The following is a 27417-nucleotide window of genomic DNA, read 5'->3' as shown; positions in this document are numbered from 1 at the left end:
AACTTTAACCTACGATGAAACAATGACACAGTTATATTGTGGAGCGTGATACATTTTGGCTTATCACACACTGATAATCGTATCGTCAACTGGTTCCTACAAGTATTCAAACCAAAGGGTGTGACGTAAGACTCTGGAATATATTTATTGCATTTATTGGAACTTATTGATTCATCCCTACTGTAAGTTTTACCCTGTAATTCACCGGAGAAACATTTTCTAGTAGTAAAAAAGTTATACGATGGAAGTCCTTACGCTGTTCTACGATGGAACTTTTAAACCGTTCTAAACAATTTTAAAGATTGAAATGATATGACTGTTTGGAAGTATAACTGTCTAAAAGTTAATTCGAACTGTTAGTATTTTATAACAATAACGAGGGACAAGGACGGAGTCCTCATAACAAAATAAATAGAAACCAGAATTTACAAAAAATCAACCAATGAATTAATAATTATTAATTTGCAACAGTTGTACTAATTCTTGTATATTTACGGTTGTAAATGGAGATGGTCATGCTGAACAATTATCAAAGGTACCAGGATTATAATTTGATACGGCCAGTCGCGCGTTTCGTCTACATAAGACTCATCAGTAACGCTCATATTTAAATAGTTATGAAGCCAAAACATTTGAAGAGCATAGAGGATTTAAAATTGAAAAGTATGCGATTTACCGAAACATGAATATATATGTAAGAACAAGTACCAAAATGTATTTCGAATATAATACGGTTACATTCTCTTCCACAGGTAACATATGTCTCAAATCATTTAGATAAAATATTTGTTTTCAGACGTAAATACATTGCGTTTGTCTAGACTAAACTAGGACGTGAATCTGCCACTGAAAGCTAAGGAGACCATGGAATGGTTTAATTTACCAGGACATAGTTTTATATTGTACATTTAATGGAATAGTACAGCCAAATGTTTTATTCCTTTGAATTATATATTCAAACAAAAACACACCTTAAGCAATTAACAGGCATATTATGTATTCTAATAACTGTAATCTTTTGAATATGTCTGTCCATTTTAGATGAGATACATTGTTTTGTTTACTCTTCTGTGTACTTTACCAGTAGTAGACCTCGCTGGCAGTAAGTATACTTTACCTATGAATCGTAATATAATTCTACAACATGTACAACTAGGTATTACCTAAAGCACTTACAGTATGCTGACCTCTTCTTCTTTCATACTAAAACCGACATAAATCAATGAATTTATAAATGAAAAAAAGCAACACAATAATATGGTGCTGAAGTTGCTACATAACATACGTATAAATGTTTAAAATCAGATTTTTGTATGGAGAATTATTTACAATATGATTTTAATACCAAAATACGTATCACACTACGTAGTGGAAGCTTGAAATTCTATATAGAAACAGCTGGCTAGAAACAATCGTTTCTGTAGATGTTGTAAAATGAATAATATTAAAGATGAATATCATGTTGTGTTGATTTTTCTTGCATATAGAACACTTAGATGTAACATTTTGCAAATGTTATTGTTCAGGGCCAAATACACGAAAGCTATTTTTTTTTGTTACAAGCTAGGTGAAAAAGCTTGAATTAGAAACTGTGTAACTATCTAAAGACTGCATGGAAATTAAGAAGGCAAATTATAAGTTAATATGATGTACACATGTATGTGTTATTATACAAATATAGCCTTTGTGTTAGGTCGATACAAGTGAAAGAAGTATATTGACTGAGGACGAAGTCCGAGGTCGATATACTTCTTTGGGTCGATATATCCTGAATTGACCTCATACAAAGGCTATATTTGTTATATTATTAATTTCCGACCTTATTTGTATCAGAATCGTCATTTAGGTTTGTTGGAATTTTATAAATATTACATCAATTTGTCTCCTTGACAATAACAACAAATTAGTTGTTATTAAATTTTTTTTTTTTTTTTTACATCTTATGTATTTGAAGATATTTTCCGTCAAATTATTGATCACAGATATCATGTGTTTCAAAACGTTAAACAATATCCTGAAATTCATTACATGCCGTCACAAAGTATATCGGTTTTTAGATATTCTAAAAATAACCGTGCGATATGCATTTTGCCGGTCAATATGCTTTTTGCTATACGCCGTTTTCTCTCTACCTTCGAAAATATAGTTTAACATGTGACTATGCCTAAACGAATCAAATTTGTTAAATAATACGAATTAATAATATTATAAGTTATCTCTGCATTATTTAATTTATCTATTAGTTCTCTGTATTCTGTCATCATATTTCTCATATATGTATATACCTTGTATTTTGTTAAAGCAATAGTGTAACTAATGCAATTAAAATTCATTCATTCATTCATTCATTCATTCATTCATTCATTCATTCATTTATTCAACACTACAGGACGATACCTCTATAAAATCAGCTGAACGTTATGATAAAATTATTGTTTTCCAATTTAATATAAATACGATGATTTTTTTCCGACAATGTGTGTTGTTCAAGTTTTTTGAAATTTTGAATTTATGTCAAATGGACAAAGTAAATATTTTGTCAAAATTTTATGGAAAAAACCCGAGCCTAATTAACCTTAAGTTTAAAAATGGAGAAAAAATCACCAACTCATACAGGATATTAAAACATGTTAAAAATTTAGAAATTGAAACCTTCAACCAAGACCTCTGTATATTCAAGCATATTGAATGCATTAGTGTACTTAGGTAAAAATGTTATTTTGATTGTAAAATATTGTCTTTGGTATTATTTAGTAGTTTTTTTAGTAGCAATAAACAAAAGAACTATGTCAATTGGACATGCTTTGATACTATTTATGCGCTTGAATTTTTACTTGATAACATTTTTGTTCGCTTTGGACATTCCGTATATCGTCAAGTTATTGGAATTCCAATGGGGACTAACTGTGCACCACTTATTGCGGACCTGTTTTTTATTGTTATGAGTTACAATTTATGACTAAAATTAGCAAAGACCCATCAAAACAACATTTGATACAAAAATTTAACGATACTTTTAGATATTTGGATGATATATTGGCTCTCAATAATGACGACTTCAGTATGTATACTAAAGAAATTTATCCTGTAGAACTTACTTTAAATAAATCTAATGATAACAATGACCACTGCCCTTTCCTCGATCTTGATATCTATATCATAAACGGGAAGCTTAATACAAAAAAATTATGATAAAAGAGATGATTTTTCATTTCCTATTGTTAATTATCCATTTTTAGATGGTGACGTTCCCTTGTCACCATCTTATGGTGTTTATATATCTCAACTTGTACGATTCGCTCGTGTATGTAACAACGTATTAGATTTTAGCGAGAGAAATTTATGTATTACTGAAAAAATATTACACCAGGGTTTTCGATATCACAAACTGGTCAAAACATTTACTAAATTTTATCACCGGTATAAGGAAATAATTCGTAAATATAACTCAACATGCAGACATCTTATACGTTCAGGTATTTCACATCCAATTTTTTATAGAAATATTCTTTATAAAGCACAAAAATGTCAGTGTTCTCCTCAGAAACTAACAAAACCTTTAAATAGACTTATTAAAAGGGGATATAGTTACGATACTGTTGTCAAGTCATTAAAGATTGCATATTTTGGCTTTAACATTGATTCACTGATAGGGTCTTTGCATCGGAACTAAACACATCTATTTCTAAAAAAAAACAGTTGTTGGCATGACACGGGTTATGTTCTTCTCATATATTTTATGATAGTATGATACTAAACCCCTAACGGGAGGGATTGTACCTGATATTCATATGATGAAGACATAATCTTTCAATCAGTTTAATTGAGGTCTGGAGCTGGCATGTCAGTTAACTGCTAGTAGTCTGTTGTTATTTATGTATTATTGTTATTTTATTTATTTTCTTTTGTTACATCTTTTGACATCGGACTCGGACTTCTCTTGAACTGAATTTTAATGTGCGTATCTTATTCTTTTACGTTTCTACATTGGCTAGAGGTATAGGGGGAGGGTTGAGATCTCATAAACATGTTTAACCCCGCCGCAATTTTGCGCCTGTCCCAAGTCAGGAGCCTCTGGCCTTTGTTAGTCTTGTATGATTTTAAATTTCAGTTTCTTGTGTATAATTCGGAGTTTAGTATGACGTCCATTATCACTGTACTATTATGCATATTTTTAGGGGCCAGCTGAAGGACACCTACGGGTGCGGAAATTCTCGCTACATTGAAGACCCATTGGTTGCCTTCGGTTGTTGTTTGCTCTATGGTCGGGTGGTTGTCGCTTTGACATATTCACCATTTCCTTTCTCAATTTTATCTTTGTTATTAAAGCGTTTATCATATGCAGACATTGTTTCCTAATGCACATCATTCTTTAGACGTACGTTTTTTGTTAGTCTAAACTTAGCCATATCATTGTTTTTAAATAGTAGTCCAATTTTTACATCTGACTTTTATTTGGTCATATTTAAAGGATTTGTATAAAGTATATGTCTAAATTTTATTCTCTATCGGCTTTAATCCATCAGTATTAGTACTGTTTTACATACACGTTTTACACCCTAAAAACATATCTAACGAAATTGTGCATTTTTATTTTATTTAGGTCATAATCATCAACACAATGACTGTTCAAGTGGATCAGATACATGGCAAACATGTTATGACTGCCATTGTAATCACGAGTATTCAGCTGGTATGTTTATCTGCCGTTGTAAATATGGCCTCAAACGCAAAGATTTATTTGCTAATAATACAACTGTCCTCGATCATTTACCAGCACACCAAGACCGCTGCAGCACACATGTCTGACAAATATATATCTACAAAAAAAAATATGAAATATAATTCATTCGTATCATACACAATATTTACAAAATATTCTTTCAAGATCTGCAGAAAAAACGCAATACATGGGTGTCTTTGACGGGCATGATATATTGCACTCTCTTCACACGATGCAGTCATTTATCGTCCCTTTCCGACGGACTGTCATCGGTTTTCAAGACCATAATCGCAAAAGATTTATAGGGAGAGCCGAAAATTCAGTCCTTGAAATTTTCTTCCCAGACCGGGGATTGAACCAGAAACCTTTGGGTTTGTAGTCTGATGCACTTACCACTACACCACGGCTTTCATTACGTTGTTTTAAGAAGCACACATTTGTGAAGGAACGTAACACATGCTATTTTATTAAATTATCTCCCCTTTTCAGCATGCAACCACTGTAGACATTGTGATATACAATGCCCTGGTAAGTTCTTTTCATACTTTAAATAAAATACTTTTTCTCTTGTTAATTGGTTATTAGCAAAGCAAATTTTACAATTGATTATTAAGTATTCAAAAAGAGTTTTTTCCCTTATCCTTGCTTGACAAGATTATTTTCAAAATATCTACATAGGCCAGAGGGTACAAACAAATCAGCAAAAAATGCAACATTTGTTTTTCATTACAAATTTTATTTAATACTCAATTAGTTATTACTTTATGATATGGTACACAAATCAACAAAAAAAATCAATTCGTTTTGGCCCCAGAGGACTTTTAAAATGTAAATATCATTGAAAAAGCTCCAAATTATCTCCCTATGTAATGGTGAAAAAGGCAATTGTTTTGCATAAACATTTAAACTTTTTTAACTCATCGGTGATTTATATCTTTTTTTTCAACTGAACTGAACTTAAACTAAACTATTGTAAACTTTAGGAATTTCTGTGATTAAATTCTTTATTTATTTCGATTTTTTTTTCTCCTATTTGTTCAACAGAAAAAAATATCTTAACATTAATGCATGATTCTTTTAAAGACAGATTGCGAGCTTAAATGAACGTTGACCCAATATTTCCATTAAGTATAAGATAAAATTTATTTATTGAAAAAAAAGTAAAATCCAATATTTAAAAAACAAATTGGACTTAGACCTGCGAGCCACCTTTCGTGTGCAAGATTGAAGGCTCAGTCTGAAATATTTTTTAATCCGTCTTCAAACAAATATTGAACGAGTGTTGCTCCCTACCTGCAACAATTACTTTCAGTCAAACAGTATCACTGAGTTGAAGAATAAGTATTCCTATGAACTTATTAATTTTATTGAAGATAAAACCAACCCACCAATCACTACTCAAGTTCCTTTAACTACAATGGAGCCACATACCAGTCTATGCGACATTGTCAAAATATTCGATGCTGTAGCTAGAAACCAATTCATCCACAATGCCAAAGCTGCAATATGTCAGAACGATAATGAACACCATGATAATGATGCTTTAGTTATGACACTGTGCAATGCACCTGTCAGTGCAAATTGGATTGAAGGAAAACAGGTACATGTAATTTAATTATGGGACATACATCCATTATGTATTGGGAAATGTAAGAGCTAACTGACTCGATGATCACTAGATAGAATTGGAAAAGTAGCATTTCTTAAGATAAGCAGATCTCGAATAGGATCTGATTTTTGTGTGAATAGTTCAGTTATCTTTGTTGTCCCCGCGCAAAACGTTGCGGGGTTACATAGAGATTTTGGTCGTCCGGCCCTAAGGTATTGAACATAAACTCAACAGAGAAACAGTGTTGTACATATCGCGCGAAATACGAGTATACGATTTTTAAAATATTGAGATGTTTCTTTTCTTTCTGCAAATTAACACCTGTGAATTTAGTTAACAGAGGTGATCACTAGTCAATGAAACCAAATAATTAAAACAAAAGACTACAAGTAGAACCATAAATCAACCAATTGTATAGTGGCATGCATATTTCATGGGTTTTTAACCACTTATTATTCATAGTACGTATAGTATACATCAGCTCAGGCAAAAAGCAGTTTAACATTGGTATATAAAAAGTAAAATCACAAAAATACTGAACTCAGAGGAAAATCAAATCGGAAAGTTCATTATCGCATGGCAACAACAAATGACAAAACACATCAAAAACGAATAGACAAGAACTGTCATATTCCTAACTGGGTACAGGCATTTAAGACTATAAAAAATAAAATCACAAAAATACTAAATTCCGAGGAAAATTGAAAACGGAAAGTCCCCAATTAAAATCGAAAGCTCAAACACATCAAACGAATGGATAACTTCTGTCATATTCCTAACTTTGTACAGGGATCTTCTTATGTAGAAAATGGTGGATTAAACCTGGTTTTATAGCTAGCCAAATCTCTAACTTGTATGACAGTTGCATCAAATGTCATTATATTGACAAAGATGTGTTAACAAAACAAACAGACGAGAATAATTAAAAATGTACAAAATAGGGATACAGCAGTCAACCGTCTGTTATGATATCACTATAAAAACAAACAAACATATATGTTACAAAAAACATAAAAAGGTATTTACTATAAATATTCTACTCCCTGTCGATATATATAATTTCGTATTGCACAAGTCATGTCTTCCATGACGTTAACATACTAAATCCCTGAGATGAATTTTAGTTGATTTACTTTCTGATGCATGTTTTTTTTTAATTATTAATTGTTTTTGGCTTTTAACTAGCCGTCAGTAACAGAGAGTACTCTTAAGTCGTGTTTTCTTGTTAATTTGGCCCGTCGATACAATTTGTAATGCTTTTTTGTTATTTAATGTTAACATGTATCTGGTCTATATTCCAGCTTTTTCATTGTTTGGAATTATTACTAATCGTTACTTCTTCGCACTACAAACATCAACATTATGTTATTTCTTATTAAATACTGTTCCAGCACCTTTACATGAAGAACACAAAGTTTTAGCGAGCAATAATTGTATAGTTTTATTGTTGATATTCATCCCTCATGTACCAAGTTTTAGATTAGTTTTATTGACACACAAGAAATTTCTTGGTATTCCTAAACGGAAGATTATATAGACAGAAAAAGAAGTATACTACGTACTACATTTATTGATAGAGTTAAGTCATTCCAATTGATTTTTTATAGTGTGTTTTTTATGTTGTGATGTTATACTATTCAGAAAAGAGAGAAGACAGGTACCATTAAAACGTTTAATCCCGCTGCAATTCTTTGCAAGTCTGGAATTTGGTGTTCAGTGGTTGTCTTCTGTTTATGTTGTTCATAAGTGTTCATCATTTTCGTTTTTATATAGATAAGACTGTTGGTTTTCCCGTTTTAATGGTTTTACACCAGTAATTTTGGGGCCCTTTATAGCTTGCTGTTCGGTGTGAACAAAAGCTGTTGAAGACCGTACCTTGGTCTACAATGGTTTACTTTTATAAATTGTTACTTGGATGGAGAGTTGTCTGATTAGCACTCATACAACATCTCCCTATATCTATATAGATCAAGCACATTAACATAGATTAAAGACAAGAAAACAATGATATAAACCGTAGCTCAATAACACAATGACGGGATGTATAAGTACAGAGCCACGTCATATGTATCAAAAAGACATAAAAAGGAATATAGAAAGTGAGAGCACATGCGGAAAAATGAACGAAAAGAATACAAAATTTTTACAATAGCACACTACATTTAATACAATGACGGGATGTATAAGTACAGAGCCACGTCATATGTATCAAAGAAACATAAAAAGGAATATAGACAAAACACCTTAGCAAAAGATAAAGACAAGAATACAACAACAAGACAACGACAGGATGTATAAGTACAGAGTCATGTTAAATAGATATCACCAAAAACAGACTAAACAGGAAAAGTAATAAAAACAAATAAAAGAATACTACAATACGTTATTAAGATGATAAATAATATCAGTATCAGGAGTCTGCAATCCAAGACCATTGTGTATTATTTGTTAAGTTGATAAGGAATATTTATCAACAAGGTCTTGGTACCTTCCGATGAACTTTTACAGAAAAAAGCGATACATTCTCTGACATACCACTGGTTCATCAGCTTTCTACTCAGACACTGGTGATGTTTTACAAAGTCTAAGTAGGATCTGCAAAGAGAGAAAAATGCTGACAAAACATCAACGTATAATACTGCAATAAAGAAATCTCTAAGTCAATGATAACACAGTGTGACCCGCTGATAGAAAGTTCCATTTTTTATTTTTTTTATTAAGACGTTAAACTGACTTGGTCTACCTGTGTTACAGGGAGATGACTCATTATTTTGTCATGAAATAAAAAAAGAAAACGTTCGTTCAGTTTTTGTATCTAAAACCATTTTGAAACTTTCTTTTCACATCACATTATTCATATTATGTTGTGATGAAACGTCTTTTTCAACAGGTTCTGTTAAGTAGTGGTACATGCTCACACTCAGCTAAACCCTACACACCAATATTCTACCATCTTGGTAATGTAAGACGTGCAGGTATACTTATATCATGTGATGGAAATGAGATAAAGGTAAGTCACCTATATATAAATATTATGTAACACACACAGAAACGAACTATAATATAACAATGGTCATTTTCCTGATTTGGTACAGGACATTTTAGAAAAACAAATGGTAGGTTGAACCTGGTTTTGTGGCTAGCCAAACCTCGCGCTTTAATGGCAATATTAAATATAACATTAAAATGACAACATCACATGACAGGACTACAGTACAAATAATTGCAAGAACATTCAGGACATAGAAATAACCAAATAAACATTACAATGGGTTATTTCGACATGCTAATTTTTATCAAAGGTATCAGACTTACAAAATAACACTTTTAATTACAAACCAATTATTGTGAAGTGTTAATTGTCATTAAATGAAAGCTAAGTAAAGATTTGATCGTTAAGCTTTTTTTGTAACTATAATTTACGTATATAACATTAACAAAATCAATGACCATAATAACAGATAAAATAACATTGACGGTAAAAACGTTACTGCACCGCATGGCATTTGCGCATTTCGACAAAAATAAAAATTCATTAAATAAATGATCGAGAAAAATAAATAGAAAATCCAAAATTTATCAAACAATCAAAAACGCAAAAAAGTAAAATCAAAGGTGGGCATGGAATACAAGCTTTATAGGAGGAGATATATTCCTTCATTTAGATAATTTCAAGAAATATGTAATATCAAATTAAACAATGTCAAAACGACAATAAGTTGGTTCCCTTTTATAATAAAAAGCTTCATTAGTATTGTCTGATGCAAACTGATGTGCGTATTGTTATGCGTTTACTTTTCTACATTGGTTAGAGATATAGGGGGAGGGTTGAGATCTCACAAACATGTTTAACCCCGCCGCATTTTTGCTCCTGTCCCAAGTCAGGAGCCTCTGGCCTTTGTTAGTCTTGTATTATTTTAATTTTAGTTTCTTGTGTACAATTTGGAAATTAGTATGGCGTTCATTATCACTGAACTAGTATATATTTGTTTAGGGGCCAGCTGAAGGACGCCTCCGGCTGCGGGAATTTCTCGCTACATTGAAGACCTGTTGGTGACCTTCTGCTGTTATTTTTTTATTTGGTCGGGTTGTTGTCTCTTTGACACATTCCCCATTTCCATTCTCAATTTTAGATATCCGCCTGTATTAAAATTAATGACTTTATTTTTCAGTATTTCCACCAGGAATGCGATACAACCCCAGTGGTGAAGCATGTGAATTCAACGCAAATAGACAGGATACACGTGCTCACATGGACTTAAACTATGAGAAATTTTTCAATATGTCAGGTTTTATCTCATCAACAAATAAGAGGAAATAAAATTTTGTTATTTCTTTAGTTTAATGTTGTTGAAGTTTTTTGAGCCTCCTAATAAAGAGCTCGTGTTATAGTAAATATAATGAATATCATATTTCATTTACACCCAGGCACCCGCTTACAGTCCCGGTATATCAAACAGATGGGAGTGTAATATGCAGGTAACAAAAAATTACCATTTTTTTTTACTGATGAAATGATTATGTAGCAGACTTTATGATAAACAAAAGAGTACGAATTATATGAAATCTAATAAAGACAAGGCCGGTTGCCTCGAAATGCTTAGATTAAATCACCGTGTAAAATCAGACTCGGTCAAAAATATTTGACAGGTTAAAGCAAATAATAAATAAACAAATAGCGTAATGTTCCCAGATCAACCAACCAATCTTAAGACTTGTGAAAAACCTAATACAGCAAACACATGTCCCTCATGAGTTCCGAAACGGAAACACATTTATTTGTCAACCAGTTGTAAAATGTTTGAAATGGTATTTTCAATCGGAGGTCAAATAACCTTTTTGCAGAAGTTATTTTAAGGTAACGGTATACCATTCTTCATTAGTGATGTGAAAATATTCGCAAAAACAATATCAATTTTATTCCTGCCGTCCCATGTGTAACACGTTCTGGTTTCAAATCATTTATATTTGAAGAAAAGAGATGGACATGAAAGATTGGTTAATTGATTTCACACAAATATAATACAGTGCTATTTCGTGGCGGTAATTTTTTATTGGTATTCCAGCAAATCGGTGTATTCCAGCAAATGTCAATAAATGTCTTTTGTGACTTACTAATAATCGTTGCAGAAGTTGTGTAATGATCTGAATGGTTGTACACAATATGCATGTATTTGCACTTAAGGTTGGTATACAACACAATTATAAACTCTTTGACTCTTTGATAAATTGGTATACATTCTTTGAAATTCTTTCATTTGCAATATTAGTTAATGACGACTCACATGATAATTGAGCATGAAAATTTCAAATTGATTTTATGTGCAGCCGTCCAGCATTCTAGCTTCAATAGGTTTATACGCCGTATTACTACACGTAGACATAAGGCATTGTACATAGCGGATTAATAAATGTATTTCGTCAAAAACTAAGACATCAATTTAATTGAAAAGAGAGGGGGCCTCGAACTCATCAGTCGAAAATCAAATGGCAAGGTTGTGGAAAAAAAAATCAAGATAAAATGACAAACAACAGTACACAAAACACAACATAGTAAACTAAAAGGCTAGGCACCAAAAAAAACCCGGAAACCAGGAGTGATATCAGGTGCTCCGGAAGGGTAGACAGATCCTGCTCAACATACGCTCAACATTCCTCAAGATCTAATTGAAATTCAGATCCATTTTTTTAGTTGCAAATGTTAACTTAATATAACTGTTACCAATGCTTCGATACATAGCTACATTGCAAATTGAAAAACCATCGTTACATGTAAATGTGCTACAGTTTTGAATTAAGATTCAATTTTTCTAAGAAAGATTACAAGTTTTATATTATGGACTATTATTCCGATAGCTTCATTGTAAATAGCACTCCTAAATAAAAAAGAAGCACGTCCTAGTGTATTGAATCAAATGCGTCACACATGTATTTACTTAAAACCCAGTTGCTGCTAAAATGATGCTATGCAAAACTAAAATATACACTATGAAAATCCAAATTTCGTTGTGTCTATTATGTACTTCAAAATCGATCTACTGATTTAGATTAATTGTTAACTTTCAGTTTATAAGTAAAATTACTAATATAAACACGATAAATCATTTTTAATAACACAGATCTTGAGAAAATGGAAGAAGTTTTAGTTTTTTTAAAAGTTTGGTTAGACCAAATATGAAAATAAGACTTGGTATGATTGCAAATGAGATAACTCTCCATCAAAAACCAAATGACATAGATGCTAACACCATTGTCCACCGTACGACCTTAAACAATGAGAAACCCATACTGCATGGTAAGCAATGAAAGGCCACAAAATGACAAATGTGAAACAATTCAAACAAGAAAATTTACAGCCTCATGTATGTACAGAATAATATACGAATATTAAATATGAAAATAGCAACAACCGACAACCACTGAATTACAGACACCTGACTTGGGACAGCTACATATTGACTGTGGCGTGTTTAAACATGTTTTCTGGCGCAAAACCCTCCCCATAATCTGGGACAGTGGTGTAACGGAACAACACAAGAACACTCTTAAAAAAGTTAAAAAACAGCAAAACGCATCAAATCGATACAGGTCATGACTTTAGTTATTGATTGTCGTTATTGAAATAAAGAAACCCTTTCAGTTGAAAAGTTTGTCACGATTGATCGCAGATGCTTTTTTTAATTTAAACTGAATGTATTCGTGCTTTCAAGACTCTTGTAGTTTTAGAACCGGGCATCTGTTTAAGACTCTCACCCATACTTTATTACAGAATTTTGACATTCACATTAGTTTTCTGATTTTTTTATTATTGCTCGGTTCCTTCAATTTGCATGTTGGCTCCACTGCCTCCTGGAATTGTGGTCAAAACAGACGATTAAAGAACCAGATTGAACTCATCATTCGCGTCAAAAATACCTATAACAAGTCAGGAATATGACACTCGTTCCGTTTGTTTTAACATTTGATTTTTGTGATTATGGACTTTCCCTTTTTTAACTTTTCATGAATATACATGTAGGTATTTTTGTTATACGTTGTTGTACGTGTATACAAAGAAATGTTCTTTATGTACCACTTGAATAATTTTGAAAATATTCAGAGGAATATACAATTATGAAGGTATAATCTGAATACCACTAAGGCGACTTTTCTGCTTCTGAAGAACATGAGATCACTCCCAGTTTCTAGAGGGGTTCGTGTTGCTTGATCTTTAGTTTTCTAAGTTGTGTCTTGTGTAATATTATTTATATGTTGGTCTTTTTCTTTTTTAGCCATGACGTTGTCTGTTTATATTCGATCTATGAGTTTGAATGTCCTTCTGGTATCTTTCGCCCCTCTTTTTGTCGCTATAGTCAAAATAACGTGGATATAAATAAGCAAAAGGTGGATGTGGATTGCTTTTTTTTATGTATCATTGGCAGAAAAGACAAACAGACAAATGTTGTACAGACTAATAAAGTCCCTTCAATTTGAATAATACAAGTAAAACAATTATGATAATTTTGAATTGAAAATGAGAATACACAATTAAGCAAAGGATATCTTGATATATGAATAGTGACCCAATTTGAAAGAAAGACAAGAGATACAAAGGACTAGAATAAAAAAAATGTTTTTTCGACGACATCGTGATATTGAACTCCATAACTCTTTTTATGCAAATAGTAAACTTCATGTTTATGCAAGAAAGCAAAAACAACCTGTAAAAAAAAAGAGATTGTATCAGTATAGAAACAAATAACATACAAAACAATGCATTACAAAATATACAGTCTGACTTTTCAGTATACAGGCGCAAGTTATCGTAATGGATCTTTGGGTCCGTTTGTGTTATTTAACAGATAACGTTTCTATATATTTATACATCTTTGGCTATCTAATATTTAGGTTTGAGCGTTCCTGGATATGTCCAAAATCTGAAAAGCATTTTAGACACACCACATTTATAAAGTGTTTTTAAATTAACTCACTGATATTGAGTATGCGCAATAATATATCAAGTTCGAATCAGTAAAGTTGACGTTCATAAAATTATGTAGTATTTGTTTAAAGTAACGCTACAAGTCCATGTGACTAATCTGACTTTAAGGTATACAACCACCAATTCGTGCCCGGTCTGAAAGAACATACAAGAAAGTAGGATATGTTATAAACAAAATAGTTCCTAAACATAGCTGTATCTTTGTCAATAGGTGAACTAGTTGTGTTGTTTTGAAAGTTTGGGGACTAGGGATCACTGTAGAACAATATTGAAAGTTCTTTCGAATGATAAAAAGTATATAGAACTATAATAGGAGGGCTCATCTGCGCTGTTGTTCAGATCAGAAGGACCTATTTTTATACTATCAAAATTCCGGGAACCAGTACGCTATAATATGCAACTAAAGGTATGTTGAAGTTTTTAGCACAAGTCAGGATAAGGGTAATGGTCGAAAACAATAAAGAATAGATAATAATGAGGTGCTAGAATTCAAGAATAGAGAAAAATGGGCAAAAAATTATGAAGAATAGAAAAACATGGTATGAAAAATTAATGAATACAGAAATGGAGGACCCCCATCCAGAACCTCATGTAAATAACACATTAATACGTACGTTTTCAACACAATCCACATGAACTTTTACAGTTAGTGGACATATATGGAGCGTCACTACCACAGTAGCCTGTTTGTGCTCAGATATTACAGTTGTTATTCAAATCTTGACAAACAGGAGCTGAAAAAAATAACGATAGTCGTTTAACATTCATCAAATAATTATTCAATTAAAACATAGTACAGCAAGAATTAAAATATATACATGTAGTACAGCCAGTTCTTCAACTTTTACAAGCAATTGTTGTCTAATGTCAGTTAGATACTGGAGTAAGTTTCCTTCTTCATGAGTATCTATTGGTATGACAATAGAACCAACAATTACAATATGAGCAAGAGCTTCTTCCCTTTTGTTTGCCATATTAGAGGTATAGGTTCCTTAACAAATCAGTCAAATCAACTGACCGTTACATTTACGAAAATTATCTTTTTTAATAATTTTGATTTCTCTGTTTTTCTTGATTAATTTCTACAATCTTGTACATTACCACACTATTGTACATTACTACAATCTTGTAAATTACTACAATATTAAAAATTACTTCAATCTTGTACATTACTTCAATCTTGTACATTACTACAGTCTTATACATAACTACAATCTGGTACATTACTACAATATTGTACATTATTACAATGTTGTACATTATTACAATCTTGTACATAACTATATTGTACATAACTACAATGTTGTACATAACTTCAATCTTTACAATATACAATCTTGTAGATAACTACAATCTTGTACATAACTACAATCTTGTACATAATTTCAATCTTGTACATAACTACAATCTTGTACATAACTACAGTCTTGTTTACATTACTACAGTATTGTACATTACTACAGCATTGTACATTACTACAGTCTTGTAAATAACTACAGTCTTGTACACAACTACAGTCTTGGACATTACTACAGTCTTGTACATTACTACAATCGTGTACATTACTTCAATCTTGTACATTACTACAATCTTGTACATAACTTCAGTCTTATACATAACTACAGTCTCGTACATAACTACAGTCTTGCACATTACTACAATATTGTACATAGATACAATTTTGTACATAACTACAATCGTGTACTACAATGTTGTACAATCTTGTAAATTACTACAATCTTGTAAATTACTTCAATCTTGTACATTACTACAGTCTTGTACATTACTACAGTCTTGTACATTACTACAGTCTTGTACATAACTACAATCTTGTACATAACTACAATCTTGTACATAACAACAATCTTGTACATTACTACAGTCTTGTACAATACTACAGTCTTGTACATAACATCAGTCTTGTACATAACTACAGTCTTGTACATAACTACAATCTTGTACATAACTACAATCTTGTACATTACTACAATCTTGTACAATACTACAGACTTGTACATTACTACAGTTTTGTAAGGATTTTTTTTCAGACTTGTTTGTGTCACATGCTTCAATTTGGTTAGTTAAATAAGTAATATATTTTCTATAACATGTAGAAATCAAAGTAGGAAGATGTGTTATATTGAAGACTAAGTAACGAAAATAGAAAACTTCGAAATTGAAATGTAAGCTTCCTCATATTAAAAGACCTACAACAATATAAAGTTTAACTGTCTCCGATTGATTTTTTAACAAGTTCTTCCACCTGTTCTAGAAGCTATTCTAATTAAACACTACTCTAAAATCTATCATTAAATAGAAGATATTAACATATGATTTAATGGCGGGAGCTATGTTTACTCCGATGTTTTTAATATTACACCAAGAAATTTAGTTATATATTTTAAGATGATTAAATCAGATACATGTATTTAAAAATAATTTTTGACCTTACCGTGTGAAACTTTATCACAAGCATTGCAGGATTTTGCACAAGATTCTAATAATACGCTGGATTTTTAGTACATTCTCCAGTCGAGGCCCAAGATAGACAATACCTATTTTGGTCTTCACATGTTGCTGAAAATAAGATAAACATTTTTTTTAGACTTTATTTGCTTCAACTCCAGACATTTACTTGGTTTGCATTGTTTCGGCATGTAGATAGTAACTAAAGAATTCAACACATTAACAACACTCGGGGATAGAGATAGGGATAAGAAGTTCATAATAAAATTCAGTTGGCAATGGGAAATGTGTCGAAGAGACATCAACCCGACCAAAGAGCAGAAAACAGCCGAATGCCACTAATGAGTCTTCAACGCAGTGAGAAAATTCCGTACCTAGAGGTGGTCCTCAGCTGGCCCCTAAACAAATATATGTAATAGTTCAGTGATAATTGACGTCATACTAAACTCCGAAATATATAAAAGAAACTAAAATTAAAAATCATACAAGACTAACAAAATCCAGACTTGGGACAGGCGCAAAAATGCGGCTTGGTTAAACGTGTTTTTTGAGATCTTAACCTTCCCCCATACCTCTAGCCAATTTAGAAAAAAAAACAATCACACAGCAATACGCACAGTAGAACTCAGATTAAAAGAAGTCCGGGGCCGATGTCAGAATAGGTAACAAATGAAACTAAACAAAATCACAATGATACATAGATTAAGAAAGGACTACTAGCAGTTACTGACATGTCAGCTACAGACCTCAATTAAACTGATTGAAAGATTATGTCTTTATCATATGAATATCAAGCACGATCCCTACCGTTAGGGGTTAAGTATCGTACTATCATAAAATATATGAAAGAACGTTACATGTATCATGCCTACAACTAGTTTTAGAATGAATGTTGGTAAGTCATAAGAAATTTCTTTTTGTTAACTATAAAAAATATGAATTGTTCGTCCTCCTCACAAAAACTCATATATTTGTGCAATAATGGCTGTAACACTTTGCTTATAATAACTTCATTGTGAATTTTCCATTTGCGCATTCATTTTGCGTTATTGTTATAATTATATTAATAGCTGTGAAAAAAAAATGCATTTTTCCTCCTTCACCTCACACAATTTATATGTATGGGAATCGTAACCGTTTAATAACATGCATTGTTCAAAACGTAATTTTCGGAATTAGTAAAACAATGGTAAAAGGGAACAGTTGAAACATTTTGTCTCATTTCTGAAGTGGTATAACTTATAAAACGCAAACAAAACTATGCAAATGACATGTAGTTCTTTTGAGTTCGCACAACATGAGACAGCAATCTTATCCATGAAAGCCATTTCTAACAGATTAAATGTCAACATACGATGTAAGAGCTAATTTTACTTGTAGCAATGATCTTATGTTACTTCAATTTAATTTCAATGAAAAATTTCAATTTAATATCCCCCTATATGTAAAGAAACTAATAAGAGGTACCATGAACAAAAGTCTGTACGTGCGATGCGCGTTTTGTTTACAAAAGATCATTGTGCTCGAATAGAAAAAAAATAAAAAGTCCAAAATAAAGTATTAAGTACAGCTCTTTGTTAGAACCAGGCAGAGTGCGATACATGAAGGTTTCAGATTTTATCTATAATTGGCCTAGTAGAAGCAGTAAATGAATACTGCTCAAAAAATAATTTTAAGTGGGAAAATATGAGTGGTTGCCATGGTAACGGACACTCTTTTTTTGGGTTGTTAAGCATGACAAAATCTTTCAAAAATCAGCTAAATCACCACAATTTAGAGCCTGATTATGAATAGAATCATGCCCTTTTTTTTTTATTAATGTTCATATGTAACATTGATACAACTTTGTTTAAGCTTCATTTTAGTGAAGATTGCATGTCAACCAAATTTGTAAAGTTTTTGAAAAATTTTGCGAAAAAATGCATATTTTCAACTGTTCTCAGATTGGGATTTTTGCGAAATTATCAAATTTTCTCGGGTGTTTTTCCAGAAAAGTGCAAATGTGTACAGAATAGTTAGCACTGTAGTTATGAAGTTTGGATACTACTTTACCAAATTAAATAGAAAAATACGTGGGATTTTTTTTAGTTTTATCACCATAGCAACCGATTTTTTCCTTGGAAACGGAGTTTTTATTTGCAGAATATTGCAGTTAAAGAGCTTAAATGTCCAGAATTTTTTCATAACCGATAAGAAAATACATAAAAGCTAACGCAAACTTTAAATTACTATCGTCAAGTGTTGTTGACTTCAATTGTTACCATGGAAACACATATTATCCATAGCAACATCCACTCTAAAACTGCATAAATAGAAATTTATGTAAAAAATACATAAATAGAGGGTGTTTATTTTCAAATTGAAATATGACTGCATGCTTTGCTTCATTCACAGTCTTTTCTGTTCTTTTCATAAGGTTCAACAAATGGGGTTGGAAAGTTAGAAAAAAAGGGGGGGGGGTAGGTTTATTTTTTAAAGATATCATACATGTAGATTCTTGAAAAGAAAACGTTTGGTTTGAGAGCCTGATTATAAATAGAATCACTTTTTTTCAGAAATTTTATATATAACATCGATATTATTTGGTTTAAGCTTCAGAGCTTAGTTAAGGTACATTGTAGTTCGCTTGTCATGTTTTGGGATTTTTGTCAGATTTTCGGAAACCTCAGGTTTTATTCATTTGAATGCCTTAAAAAAAATTGGCATTTATCTTTTTATAAATCTTTTACATGTATAATGATAAGCCACTGTAATAGTCTTATAAAATTTCAATTATTCTTTGATAGTTTTTAAGAATGTAAACTTGTCAATGATAAAGCTATGAAAAGTCAAGAGAGTATATTTTCCCGCCAAATTTTCAATGGCTAATATCTCGAAAACTAATTTTCTCATGTGTTTTTTTTTTATTGAAAAGTGCAAATAAGTAAAGCATAGTAGTAACAAAGTTTGAATACTACTAGACCAAAATAAATAGAATATTGTGTGGGACTCTCTTGAATTTTATCACCATATTAACGTATTTTCCCCTTGGAAACAGAGTTATTATTTGTTGAATTCTGCAGTATAGGTAATTCAATGTTCCCAGTTGTTTCCAAACCTAAATGAAAATACATAGAAGCTTATATATATACTCTAAATCTAAACTACAACGGTTAAGTATTATTACAACATTTGTCATGGTATAACAAATATCACCCATAACAACATCCAATCATAACATATATAATATGATTTTGTGTTAAAAAATATTTTTAATTATGTTAATAATTTTCATTTTTCTGATGGGAATATAACTGCATGCTTTAATCTGTTTAACTCTCAGTGCTGTCTTTGCTCCTTGAGAAAACTCAACAAATTTAATTATATACACTGTGGCATTTTGGGGGAGGAGTGGAGGTCGGATAGTTTTTGTTTGAATATTTCATAAATCCTTATAAGGAAAATTGAGAGGTTTAGCTATAAAACCAGGTTTAATATACCATTTTCTACATAAGAAAATGCCTGTACCAAGTCAGTAATATATGAGAGTTTTTATCCATTCGTTTGATGTGTTTGAGCATTTGATTTTGTCATTTGCTTAGAGACTTTCTGTTTAGAATTATCCTCAGTGTTTCGTACATATTTGTTATATTACTTTTATATTCCTACAACATTTGGTTTCAATCTGGTAATCTATAATTATTCATGAAATGTTACTAACAGATGATGGACTTCATGGGGATTGCAATAGCACATTCTAGCTTTTGTCAAGGTCCGTATAATATTTGAAAGTATTGCTCCGGCAATATAATGTCCTTTACAAATGGGAAAAAATTAAGAAACTTTGGCAAAATTCCTATTTTCCTAGCGCAATTACTCTCATAAATTGCAAACAGCAAGAGACCCAACTTGAAATCTCACTTATAAATATAAGCTTACAAACCGATAATAGAAACATTTGGTTTAAGCATTTCCAAACTGAAACTGAAGTGACAAAAACAGACAGATGGATTGACAGACCAAACAAAACAAAATATAAAGTCATGGTCTTTTAAGAACACTCCACACATAACAAAGGTAAAATCTCTTTGTTATTACTGTGCTACAATCAGGATAATGCAATGCTAAGGTGTATATTAACTACTTTAGCTATCTGCACAGTTCACATGTACTCATACCTTTAGGGGGTGATCCTAGATATTGAAAGTGGTGTTATTCCATAAAATTAAAATAAACAGCTGCACCATGAGCGCATGTTACGCCCGTCGCTTTTTCAAAGAATAAATTTTAATAACTTGTCAATGTCATATCACAAATTCATTAAAAACTAAAGGGAGGTTATGTTGATTGATATAAACCCAACACCAAAGTTCGGCCGTTAGGTTTTCTTATTTGAATTGTTTTACATTGTAATTTCGGGACCTTTTACAGCTGACTATACGGCATGGGCTTTGCTCATTGTTGAAGGACGTATGCTAACCTATAGTTGTTAATTTCTGTGTCATGTTGGTCTCTTGTAGAGAGTTGTCTCATTAACAATTATACCACATCTTCTTTTTTAAATTAGCAGAAAAGATAAAAAAAAAAAATCTACATGAAAGTCGAAAAAAATAATATTGTATGTCTGACCAAAAAAAAAAGGGCTCCGGAAGGTTCTCTTAAGATCAAACGGTCACTTTTAGAAATTGCTTTAGTCAACCAGGCCATTTAAGGCAAATTATACAGTTAACAATGACACCAACGAAATTCAAACTTGATCTCTGTTTTGTGGTAATAAGCATTGTGTATACATGTTTCATAAGATTTGATTGAGGCAAACTAAAATTAGACCAACTTTGTGACGACTAATGTACTGACGGACATGGTTTAAACCTACTACCCCCCCCCCCCCCCTGTCCACAAATTGTGGCGCGGCCATAAAAGTGTTTATTTTAGTTGTTGCCCTTGAACCTTGAATCGATCAAATGTGTGCAATGCGTGGGTTTTTGGAAATTTATTCTTTTATTTCACATGGGACACTAAAATCTTGTATTCATGAATGATTACCACTTGTTGGGACTATACAGCATTGATAATTACAAAGAAAAATAAGATTGGTATGTACTGCGCTGTTTCTAGTGTTGCAGTTAATTGAATAAGACCATGTGTGGAATTTGTATTCAAATTATTACTGTTATTAATCTTCTATTTATGCAGACATTCTCAGCTTAGTGGTTTCATTCCAAATCTCGGGATTAATGCAGTCTTTTATGAAGGTTACAGAGACAGATACAGAAAATAGGGGCGTAATTCATGTAAAGGTTAAAAAACCGTTGAGAATAGAAAAAAACATTTTTTTGAAGATTCAACCTAAAAAAAAATGAAACCTTTTTACATGTTTACTATCTTAATGGAGAGGAGGGAGATTTCAGAAGGATAAGAAGTGTGCTTCAGCTGACCCCCCCCTCCCTTTCCCCCAACACTCACACACACAAAACAAGATATAATGTTATCGGAATCTTGAACTTATGAGATATATGTAGAACGACGCATAGTAAGGAATCATGATTCATAATTGATACCATTATTTTGTTTGATAATTTTGATTTGATAATTTTGCCGGTAATAGTATAATTATTTTACCGGGATTAGCACAATTCAAACTTAGCAGATGTATTCTATTTGTCTATCTTGGAGATCCTGAATTCCAATTGCAGGATAGTAGTACAACAAAGGAGTTATTAATGATATGTTAATAGCTGCATGTATATATTAAGAGGATTCCATTATACTGGACTTCTGATACTAGCGATCACCAATTGACTATTATTATTTTTTTAAGTCACCACCAACTTAAAATGTGTTCAATTGGCATGTCCGTCTATCCGTCCGTCCATCACACTTCAGTTTCAGTTTAGAAATGCTTTGACCAAATGATTCTATAATTGGTTTGTACAGCTTAATATTATGTAACAGGTCAATTTTGTGATTTATGCTGGTGGAATAACAACTCAGACGGGTGTGTGCCATAAGAAATAAAGTATTTTTTTTCAATTGTAAGGGCCATATCTATCTTGCCTTACCATAAGCCAGCTTGTCCCAGCTATTGCAATCCCATGAAGTTCATCATCTAATAACTTTCAAAAATTGATTACAAGATGATGAACTCGGAACAAATTCCGACCAAATGCAATTATCTATTCAATTATCTACTTGTATGCAACATTTAAAAAAATCAACATACCCCCTCCCCCCCCCCCTTTTCCAAACCCCCCAACCCCAATGTTACATTATATATTACATTTATTGAACAATCTGAAGAAAAAAACCAAGAAAAGACTGTGAGTGAAGCAAAGAATGAAGTTATATTCCAATTTGAAAATAAACACCCTCTATTTATGTATTTTTTTCATATATTTCTATTTATGCAGTTTTTGAGTGGGTGTTGCTATGGATAATATGTGTTTCCGTGGTAACAATGGAAGTCAACAACACTTGACGATAGTAATTTAAAGTTTGCGTTAGCTTTTATGTATTTTCATATCGGTTATAAAACAATTCAGGACATTTAAGCTCTTAAACTGCAAAATTCTGCAAATAAAAATTCCGTTTCCAAGGAAAAATCGGTTGCTATGGTGATAAAACTAAAGAAAATCTCACGCATTTTTCTGTTTAATTTTGTAAAGTAGTAACCAAACTTCATAACTACAGTGCTAACTATTCTGTACAAATTTGCACTTTGCTGAAAAACACCAGAGAAAGTTTGATAATTTCGCAAAAATCCCAATTTCAGAAAAGTTGAAAATATGCATTTTTTTGCAAAATTTTCAAAAAAATCTACAAATTTGGTTGACATACAATCTTCACATACATGAAGCTTAAACCAAGTTGTATCAATGTTACATATGAACATTAATGAAAAATGCATGATTCTATTCATAATCAGGCTCTGAATTGTGGTGATTTAGCTGATTTTTGAAAGATTTTACCACGCTTAACAACCAAAAAATAGAGTGTCCGTTACCATGGCAACTTCTCATATTTTCCCACTCAAAATTTTTTTTTTAGCAGTATTCATTTATTGCTTCTACTAGGCCAATTATAGATAAAATCGGGAACCCTCCATATATCACATGTATATGGCACTCTGCCTGGTTCTTATAAAGAGCTGTACTTAAGTTGAAGAGCATTTCCGAAAGATTTTGTAGAGGTAATTTATTCCTATGGTAGAAAATGCTTAGTATTTGGATGAATTCAAAGTTTGAAAAGTTAACAGTTTATTTATAACTATGACCATATCAATGTTAATTCATGTCAACACAGAAGCACTGACTACTGTCTCCTGGGCTGATGATAACATTGTTTCAGATTCAGACATAAAAGACAAACAAAGTAATTAATCCAACTAAAAAATGTAGTCTTACCCGTTGTATCTGTGTCGCTGCTGCTTGCACATTGGTTACACGATTTCTTACAGTAATTTAACATATAGGCTGGGTTTCTCCTACATTCACCCCTCCTGGCCCAAGACGCACACTTATTATTACTGTCTTTACATCCTGAAATAATGAATGTTTATATATATATATATGTATATATATTTTTTTATAAAATTCCATAGTATTTCCGGGCTAACACAAAAAAGGGAACAGAAAGAAAAACAACTATTTTTTTTCCTTTATTCTCACAACAGCTTTTCCTCCAAAAACAACACACCATCTCATACAAATATTCAGACAAGTCATTACGAAAAAAACTAGACAGTTAACATATGACCTGCGTCGGATAGAAATCGACCTTATGCAAATGAACATCAATACATTTGTTAACTTATTTCGGGATGAAAAAGCTCTATGCAAAGTCTGTAACTGTTTGCAAATTCAGTTGATATAAGAACAATACTTAGCTGACCACAATTCATCTTTTATTCTGTATTTGAATGTTCCAAAATCAACGATAGTCTTACACATGTACATGCATACTTCCACTTGCATAAGGTTGATTTCTTTCCAACGCAGCTCATATAATATGAATAAATTAAATAATCATGATGATGGATGGCTGTTTACCATACAGTGGCACATCAAATGCATATAAAGGATGAAAACATGTTAAGGTGACATGCATATATGTTGAAAACCGACACTCTATCTGGATTTTCACGATGCTTAACCTACAAAATAATATTTCTATGTACGACAAATCATCCTACTCGGACACATTACTCTATTCAGAATAAGGGCATCCATGCCTATGTTCTTTGTCCTAGATGCCGTGTGCTTAGCAGATAAAGCAACAAATGTCAATTTTCATGTAATTGGTTTGACCCCCATGGAATTGAGCAGACGACCTTCTGTAATCGAAGTGAGCATGCTACCACGAGACAGCATGGCAGTAACAAATTGAATTCGATAAAATGAAAATGCATAGCGATACTTAAAATGTTCAAGCATTTAAGGTAGTTCAGGGGTATACCGCCATCTTGAATTGTACAATCACAGTATATAATCGGTCTACATGTAGTTCGTTGCCAAAATCTGCAAATTTGAAGACAGATTTGCAATTTATTGGTTACACTGTTTATTTATATAAAGAAAACTTAGTTATTAATTGCATCATCGAAAATGTTTTAATAAATACCAAATATTTGTGCTTTTAGAATTAACTTTTCAAATTACCATTTAAGGGGAGATAACTCTTTTAGTACAAAATTTATACTGGACATATAGGGAAATTTTTATATTTTACTTGTAGCAACAAGTTCGGTGACACCATTTTTTCTTTTTATTTTCTTAAAATATATTATAAAACCTATCTTCTCATATTTTATTTCAAAATTTTGTCTCATAGATTTCTTTTTATGCACAAAAATGTGTTTTTTCATGAACAATCTAAGCAAATTTTGGCAATTTTGAACTACTCGTACCTTAAAAAATAGCGCGGAGACCCGTACTTTTTATCATTTTCATTTTGGCATAGTATAAGAAAATTCTGTCATTTTGTCTATACCCCTGAACTACCTTAAATGCATTTTGTACTCTATTAGTATTCTTTTTCAATACATTAACATTACCCATTACAATGTACGGCATCGGATGCACACTAAATTTCTCTTCAGGGGTAAACAAGGTCAAAATACAAAAACATAATGCAGATGTTAAAACCAAAAAGGACCAATAGTAAAACAGAAGGTACCATGATTGCCAAATTTTATGACAGCAAATATCAATAAAACAATAACTGTATTTTCATACAAATGCTAAAGTACTGCCTACTGGATTAACGAAACCCTAAGTACAGGTACATGTTGTACATGTAACGACCCTTTACATAGTAGACTATTAATTCCTATACTGTACCGTTGTTATTCGATTACACTAGATTTGCATTATTAATTGTTGTTGTAATCCTTATCTTATACAAACCTCCTCCTCCGCTCCCACCACCACCGGTCCCTCCACCTCCTCCACATGTGTTACAAGACTTTTTACAGCTAGTCGACATGTAATTCGGATTCTTCGTGCATTCCCCTATCTTCGCCCAGTAAGCACAACTGGTACTTTTATCGGTACATGATCCTGTTCAATTTTTTTTTTAAATATTATTAAGCTTTCAAGGTCAATATTGTTTTGCTTTAATGATATATGTAAAGAACACTCTATGTGCAAAATATAACTCAACTTTTGTATAAGAAGATATCAGTATTCTGATTTTTAAATGATGATTAAGGTCGAGTACAAATAAGAATAACAATATCTACTAGTAGAAATTGGGATATCTTGATTTGTACGTGGATACTCTGGAACTATACCAGATGAATATGTATAAAAACACGTGATACATAATAAACAAATGAATCTGTGAGCTACTGCTCACAAATGATACCCCGCCCGCAAAAATTATAAGGTAAACAGGAAGTTGTTGAGTGCTGAATCTGAAAACGCATAACACGGTATAGCTGACTAATATAAACCCTTAAACCAAATTTCATAAATCCTTGTAGTGCTGTTCCTGAGAAAGATGCGCCGAAAAATATTCATGGGACGGATGGACGGTCAGACAGGGGTAAAATAGTTTACCCCAACTTTTTTAAAGCGGGGGTATAAAAATATTCTGAGTTACTTCATAATTAAATATACGTTTTATCGATACCTTTCTGAACCAAAAAAAGAATTGTTACAATTTATTGTTTAATCTGCCTTCAGGTAAGAGTCAATATGTCATTATAGTGGTCACTTTCTTACACAGTTAAAGTTAGTGTTAGGTAACGACCATTTTACTTCAAAAGGGGGGAGTGGGGTATGGTTTTTTCCTAAAAAAAATATTCTGATTTCCGTTTTTGATAAAAAAAAAAAAAAAAAATGTGTGGTCAAGCAGATGACAAAAAAAAATATTCTGAATCCAGATTTCCCCCATACCTTATAATGTTAAATTTTGATAAAAATAATTTGATAAGTGGCGTCGAAAAATGTTCGCGCTTTGTGCGAAAAAAAATCTGACTCAGACAATAAACCATAACCCCCCTTTGAAATTAAATGGTTCCTCCCTTAGACATTATTACCCAGTATTTTATTTGAAAATGTCAAATTTGCCGAAAAGGTTCAGGAATACTCCACACACGTTTTTAGCAGTTGTCATATATATGATAAATGTTTTCATCAATCATATTCAAATAGGCTA

General features: G+C 31.9%; 3 protein-coding genes across 3 annotated transcripts in view; 2 read left to right on the top strand and 1 right to left on the bottom strand.

Annotated features, from left to right (window-relative positions):
• Positions 1-27417, top strand: part of LOC143059557 (uncharacterized) — a 106301-nt gene that overhangs the window by 22095 nt on the left and 56789 nt on the right. The window lies entirely within an intron of this gene.
• Positions 67-10672, top strand: LOC143059556 (uncharacterized). Its single transcript, XM_076233075.1, has 7 exons — positions 67-182; positions 1042-1102; positions 4604-4693; positions 5213-5251; positions 6097-6323; positions 9223-9342; positions 10505-10672. Exons 2-7 carry the CDS (start codon positions 1042-1044, stop codon positions 10592-10594), a joined length of 627 nt encoding a protein of 208 aa, XP_076089190.1. The 5' UTR covers positions 67-182; the 3' UTR covers positions 10595-10672.
• LOC143059293 (uncharacterized) lies at positions 23451-26298 on the bottom strand. The gene is made up of 3 exons (XM_076232772.1): positions 26163-26298; positions 24162-24296; positions 23451-23479 (listed from the first exon to the last, which is right to left on the bottom strand). Exons 1-3 carry the CDS (start codon positions 26239-26241, stop codon positions 23451-23453), a joined length of 243 nt encoding a protein of 80 aa, XP_076088887.1. The 5' UTR covers positions 26242-26298.

This window comes from Mytilus galloprovincialis, chromosome 14 (genome assembly GCF_965363235.1).
Source record: "Mytilus galloprovincialis chromosome 14, xbMytGall1.hap1.1, whole genome shotgun sequence".
NCBI classification, from domain to species: domain Eukaryota; kingdom Metazoa; phylum Mollusca; class Bivalvia; order Mytilida; family Mytilidae; genus Mytilus; species Mytilus galloprovincialis.
The sequence above is the reverse complement of the archived record's forward strand: the minus strand, read 5'-3'. Positions and strand labels throughout refer to the sequence as shown.

Excerpts from the sequence above, each read along its gene's own strand:
- LOC143059293 (XM_076232772.1), bottom strand. The coding sequence starts at position 26,241 with ATGTCGACTAGCTGTAAAAAGTCTTGTAACACATGTGGAGGAGGTGGA. Across the intron at positions 24,297-26,162 it reads TGGTGGGAGCGGAGGAGGAG|GATGTAAAGACAGTAATAAT; the intron begins GTTTGTATAAGA and ends TCATTATTTCAG. Across the intron at positions 23,480-24,161 it reads CAGCGACACAGATACAACGG|CAAAGTGCAAATTTGTACAG; the intron begins GTAAGACTACAT and ends GGTGTTTTTCAG.
- LOC143059556 (XM_076233075.1), top strand. The coding sequence starts at position 1,042 with ATGAGATACATTGTTTTGTTTACTCTTCTGTGTACTTTACCAGTAGTA. Across the intron at positions 5,252-6,096 it reads TTGTGATATACAATGCCCTG|ATAAAACCAACCCACCAATC; the intron begins GTAAGTTCTTTT and ends ATTTTATTGAAG. Across the intron at positions 9,343-10,504 it reads GTGATGGAAATGAGATAAAG|TATTTCCACCAGGAATGCGA; the intron begins GTAAGTCACCTA and ends TTTATTTTTCAG.